Genomic DNA, 6,142 nt, shown 5'->3' with positions numbered 1-6,142 from the left:
CTCTCGTAAAACTGTGTTTTCTGTGTTTGAGCAACCCAAAGACCCACTGAAATCTTTTGTCCAATACAAACACATTTCTAAACTACTTATGCTAAATGGGCAGTTGGCACTTGACATGCTGACAAAACAGGTATCATTTGAGCTCAAAAATATTTATATATCTTGTGTATGTATGTATGTATGTATGTATGTATGTATGTATGTATGTATGTCTCTTTTGTAGTCAAGAATGAACTCAACAGACAAAACTAATAAACTTTATATATATTATAGCTTCATAATTTTTTCCCTGTAATTTCTTCCCAACCTTTACTCCTTCCTCCAACCTCAGTGATCAGGTTTCCCCCAGCTCCACATCCTGTCAGGTCTACGTGCTGACCCCAATGCTGGGTACCAACAGGGAAAAGAGAGGCCTGGCCCTGGATGGAAAGCTAAAGCATGAAGACACCAACTTGGCATCCAGCACCATGTACACACACACACACACACACACGCTTTACTTTTTATGCAAACAGGCAACCAACTCATTGACATACATGACATTCATTGTTCCTTTCTTACCAGTATTATGTGTTCTGTATATCTAACAGAGTAAAAGAAGGATGCAACAAGGAGATGATGGGAATCATGGTTTCCTACAAAGTTAAAGTCAAACTAGTGGTGTCTCTTGGAGGGTAGGTGAACACACTCTAGGTTGCTACAGCAATGATTCTAGAAATTGCCTAATGATTTGCTATGTTTCTGGAAGTATACAAATGTCTAGTATTAGTGAGAAACAACCTGCCACCTTCAGAAACACGGATTGACTGTGATTATAAAACTGGGCTTACGTGTATAAACCTGTGTGTGTGCAGGGATGTGGCAGTGGAGCTTCCATTTGTATTGATGCATCCCAAACCTGCAGAGTGCTCCAGCTCCAAACCACAGCCAGGTAACACACAGTCGGATTTCAAAGGACATTACATTAACCTACTTTCATTCCTGGAGGCTTATCCTAATCCCTACTCTAACCTTAATGTAAACCTAACATTACCCCAACCTCAAAGTCATTAGAGTCACACTTTTCATATAGCACATTTAAAACAACAGCCGCTGTGCCAAAGTGCTTTCGAGTGAAAATGTACAGATATTAGGGTTAAGACCCTGTAGTGTTATATATGATGTAATTTCACCAGAGTAATTTACATATTAGGGATTAAAACCCCACAAAAATGATAGAAAATACTGCTTTACCTGACTGCAACAGATTTTACGGCTGAGACCCATTAGTGGTATTAATTGTAGAGGTTAGCCTAACTAATGGAATAGAATAGCTAAGACACTTCTGTAGAAATAATCACAATGCTTAACCTAACTAATTTAGATATTAAGGCAAAGACTACAGCATTAATTATTCCATTGTCATTGCAGCATTAATGACTATAAAGATTAAGCTAATAATTTTGAACTATATTTGGATTCCTTGGTTCCCCTATGAGAAAGAGTTGTTATTTATTTTACGTGAATATTTGTATATTTTTTTTATTTTATTTTATATATTTATTATTTAACACAAAAAGAAATTCCAGCACAACCAGGTTGAGGGAGGGCAGCTACCGATCTTGACTGGTTGGAGTGAGGGGTAAAAGGGAGAAAGAGCAGGATAGCAGGGACAATCAGACCACCAACAAGAGAATAAAAAAAACAAAAACAAAACACTGGACTAATTGATGGAACAAGTAGACCGCAGATCAGACCCGAATTTTTCCAGAGCCAGAAATACCCGGGCCTTTAGTAACATGCGATAACGAATAAAACTACATGTAGAGCATGACAAGGACTAACCTGTTGAGGTAGATGTAGAAACACAATGGGAAAGAACTATTTCAAACCTGCAGCATCAGACAGTGGTAGGATCCACAAATGTCTCCAAAGAGTGAGAGGGCGACACACATTTACGCACAGGTAAACAGCAGTAATTTCATTAATTAGGTTTATAGCTATAAAATATCCAGACATGTAGAAAGGGTTGATCAGGATCTAACAGCAGCTGTGTGCTTATGTTGACCTCAGAGAGGTGAGCTGTCACACAGAGTCGCAGTGTACCAGCTGCGGTTAATGTTTTGCTTCATCATGGCCGCCCTTAGGTTGGGTACTGACCTTTCAATTTCATTATTTAAGAAATCATAAATAAACAGGGCTGTTGGTTATTTGGACACTTTGATCAGCTGCTATTAGTTTAGTTTTACTCTGCTATTGCATAAATATGCATTATACATCACTTGGTGTATTGGCTGGTCTCGTGTAAATGACAAATATAGTGTGTATAGGGTGGCACTCTTGTTGTCTGAACACAGCTGCGAAGAGCAATATTGGAAAAGTGGCTTATGTCTGAATGACTGGGATGCCATGACTTTAATGGATTGATGAAGCCAGCTATGTTTAATGTCCTGTGTCTGAAAAGGGCTTTAGGGGTTTAAAAGTGAAATTAGGCAATGACTAAAGCAGCTTCAGAAAGAACTAAAAGCAAGGGGGGAAAGGTGAGTCTTTATGTTGTTGTTGAAATTTGAAATTGCCAATAGTGTGAAAGGAGTTAATGTGGAATAGGAGCCTGGGTGCAATAACCTAGAAAAAACCCACCTTTGGTTTTGAGGTGCGAATGAATGACTGGGGAACTGTGACAATGAGGCCAAGGGGCAGAAATGTGTTGTGTACAACATTCAGAACCACTGCATGTTGCACTGGATCACTAGAATCTCAAACCAGATGAACTGGTTAGCTATGCCTCCCCCCTCGCTTTACGTTTTTATTTACAACCAGAGAGGTTGTATACATAAGACTCAACAAGAAACAATCCAGCTACAATCACAACCTCAGACTTTCATTGTAAAATACATTGAATACAGAATGTTTTTAATGTTGCCTTCACTTAATCTATCTTGCCATCGTTCTGTTTTGTGTTCTGTGATGCATGTATCTACTTCATCGTGACACAAAACAGAGACGGTGAAACAGAGAGCAAACGGCAGTAGAGGAGAGCAGCAAAACAGCAGTATTCAGTTCAATTCAATTTTTATTTGTATTGCGCAGTTTACAACGTATGTCATCACATAGTGCTTAACATGGTAAGGTATGGACCCTACAAATTTAAACAGAGAACCCAACAATCCAAAGTAGCCTTTGGACTCCCTCTGAGCAAGCACTTGGCAACGGTGGGAAGGAACCAAAAAAAAAATTCATGTTTTTTCAAGGGGACATGCTTTTTGTCACTAAAAGGGAGACAGATCCCTACAGTGTGACAGATTAATATCCCTAAAGCAATACAAGTACACGCATACAAACACACCTCACAGCCCTGGAACTGTGTGTGTTGGGAGGATCAGTGTGATTTAATTACTTAATGTCTTTTTGTTTCCCCAGTTGCTCCAGAGAGTCAGGCTCACGTGGATACAAACCTCATAGAGTTTGACACAAAGTAAGTGTGTGTGTGTGGGCGCGCGCAAAGAAATATGAGATTTCTTTTACATTTAAATCAGCTTTTCATTAACTTTTTTATTCTCAGAATCCAAAATGTCTGGATGGGATTTTAGTCCTCTGACACGGAGCAGAAAAATGATAGTCACTGAGTGAGAGAGCAGCAAATGAGATCAGATAGTAACACCAATTCCACTGTGAGATACCTTCCTGGTATTGTCACAGCAACCAGACCTTCTGTCTTTTTATTCTGTTTTATTTGCCTTTTTAAAGCCAAAAAGTTTCTTTCTCTAGACAGAGCTGGCCAGAATAGCAGTCTGTTGTTTGAATTCATGTTCAAATGTTTTACAGTTTTTACTAAACATTTATTAGCAGGCCTATTACTTCTCCCTGCGGCTGCTGACCCTGTTTTTTTTATACTTCCTTCACCCTTCTCCATCTATGTGACGTCTCAGAATCAGATGTTTCAGTTCCTCTACAATTTATTTTTTATTTGGAGGCAGGATGCCGACATGCAGGACAGACAAAGCATATTAGTGGAAATATTCTACTTGTCAACTTAGAAACAATGCAATTATTGACAGGTGCTTTAGCTTTGAATGATTTGACGTGTTAGTGATTTTGCAGAGCGTACTCAGTTCTGTTGTGTATGGTATATAATTTGATCAATTCCATCTAATGTTCAAGACCAACACAATCTACCTTTTGCACAGGCGCTGATATAGAACAACACAATACATGGTACAACACTCAAACTCAGACTAGTGCATGTTTACTGAAATGTGCTTGTGCTTATTTCAGTGTTTTTTTTTAATGAAAGTGTGTGATGAGAATCTTTGTCTTGTCAGTACTTCTTCTCAGGGTGATGACTTTGTCTTTGAAGATTTTGCCCGCCTGCGGTTAACAGGGTTGAAGGATGACAAGGATGAGGACACTCCATTCTTTTAGCAGGGTTACAGGATGCTTTGATCCCAGAACCCAAGAAGAAGAAGAAGTAAAAAATAGGGAAGAGACAGCCAGAACTCTGACGACAGTCTCTGTATTCTTGCTTTAATTGTACCATTTATGCTGTCTGGGTAACTATACGTGTCTTTTGTTAAAGGAGCAGTTGAACAAATTCGGAAATCTGCTGCTGAATCATACTGTTTATATGTTCGTATATAAACAGAGACAATGGTGCGTGCATCAGGTGCGACTAAATGTGGTTCTTTTTCTGATGAAACTGTGGAAGCTCGATCCAGTTTTGCTTCTTGTAGTATCAGTGTTATACATGCTGCTGTGATTGAGAATAAGTAATTGGATCAGGGAAATCTTTAAATAAACAAAAGTGATGTTTGTTTTTTTTTATATTGATGGTAGGTAAGCTGCTGTCTTCAGGTATTACTCAAGCTGTCGAGAGCAATAACAGGAACTTCTGACTTTTACCACTTTGTATTAATTTGTACTTAACCTCATTATGAAGAACTCAAATACATTTTATATCAGAACTTATCAGAAATTGTTTTATTTTTGTATTTTTTGTTTTTTTATTGTACTTTTATGTAGCAGCAAATGCCATCCCGCAGACACAAAATCCCTCTAGTTTTCAAGTGTACTGTCAGTGGACAGTGGCCCTACACCTTTGATTTTTTTTGTTTTTTTCACAATTTCAAACCAACAGTATGGCATGAAATTTCTAGACTAGAACCTGACTTGATTTTTAAGAATTGTGCCAATATGTAAGAGGTAAAATGTACCTGATAAGGGTGACGTGTTGTTGTTTTATTGCAAGAATCCCTTAAGTTTAGTGGTAGTAAAGAATTACGTTCAAAATATGCAGTGAACATTACATTTGACAAATTAAAAATAAACTTGTCAGTGGTCTGTGGTGGATAAATGGTGTAGAGGAGATGCTGTTTCTAAATTATCTCCATCATGTAGTTGACATTTAATTTCTTATCACTAACAGTCATAATATTAGCCCGTCAGTTTATCATTTGAGCTACAATCTTCTAATCCTTCTGTAGTTTGGAATTGTGAAACGATGAAAAACTAGTTTGTATCAAAAAATGTCAGCATGGAGCACCACAGCTCCATGAGCATGCATCATCAACACCAACGTTAAAATCACCAGACTTCATAACTCTATAATTTTCTTCACCACATGCTATTTTCACAATGAAAGAGATATACAGCTGGTACATTCTTCTGTGTCTCAGCTTATCACTCTGTATTTACTGTGTCCTTGTTTGTCAGTGTCTCTCGACAGACCTATGTTTTTGTATCCATGTAGAATTTATATTATGTATATTTTTTTCTATTTTACTCTAAGAAAAGTCTTTCTATGTTTAAGTGTAGGTGTTGGCTACAACACCTAGTGACTGTAATCAAAATTTATGGTAAAATGTACAAATAATCAACAAAGTTATAACTCAAAAATGCCTTAATTTTGCTGTATACCACACTTTCTTTTGTTTCAAATAAACTTTTCTATTTGTCAAATGGACGGTGATGTATCTGCTGTAAAACATGACGCTTTCTGTTAGGCTCCATGGATGCTTTCCACTGAGCCCATAAAATTCAATATTCGATTCAATTTTTCAGGGTTGAAAATGGAAAGCTGATGGCATGCAATGTTAGGAATTTTTACAGGGAAGGTAAACAAATGCAATATAAAACCGCTATGGTTCTTCACAACTGGACTGCTGCT

General features: G+C 37.7%; 1 protein-coding gene across 1 annotated transcript in view; it reads left to right on the top strand.

The window, feature by feature from the left end:
* Positions 1–5,938, top strand: part of arrb2b (arrestin, beta 2b) — a 23,190-nt gene extending 17,252 nt beyond the window's left edge. The window contains exons 10-14 of the mRNA XM_008288374.1: positions 332–469; positions 591–674; positions 855–931; positions 3,400–3,454; positions 4,302–5,938. Of these exons, the coding sequence (XP_008286596.1) occupies positions 332–469; positions 591–674; positions 855–931; positions 3,400–3,454; positions 4,302–4,401 (454 nt within the window). The 3' untranslated portion in view covers positions 4,402–5,938. The remainder of the gene's footprint in view (positions 1–331; positions 470–590; positions 675–854; positions 932–3,399; positions 3,455–4,301) is intronic.
* The last annotated feature ends 204 nt before the right edge of the window (positions 5,939–6,142 follow it).

Source organism: Stegastes partitus, unplaced genomic scaffold, assembly GCF_000690725.1.
Source record: "Stegastes partitus isolate 25-593 unplaced genomic scaffold, Stegastes_partitus-1.0.2 Scaffold556, whole genome shotgun sequence".
Classification (NCBI taxonomy): domain Eukaryota; kingdom Metazoa; phylum Chordata; class Actinopteri; family Pomacentridae; genus Stegastes; species Stegastes partitus.
The sequence above is the reverse complement of the archived record's forward strand: the minus strand, read 5'-3'. Positions and strand labels throughout refer to the sequence as shown.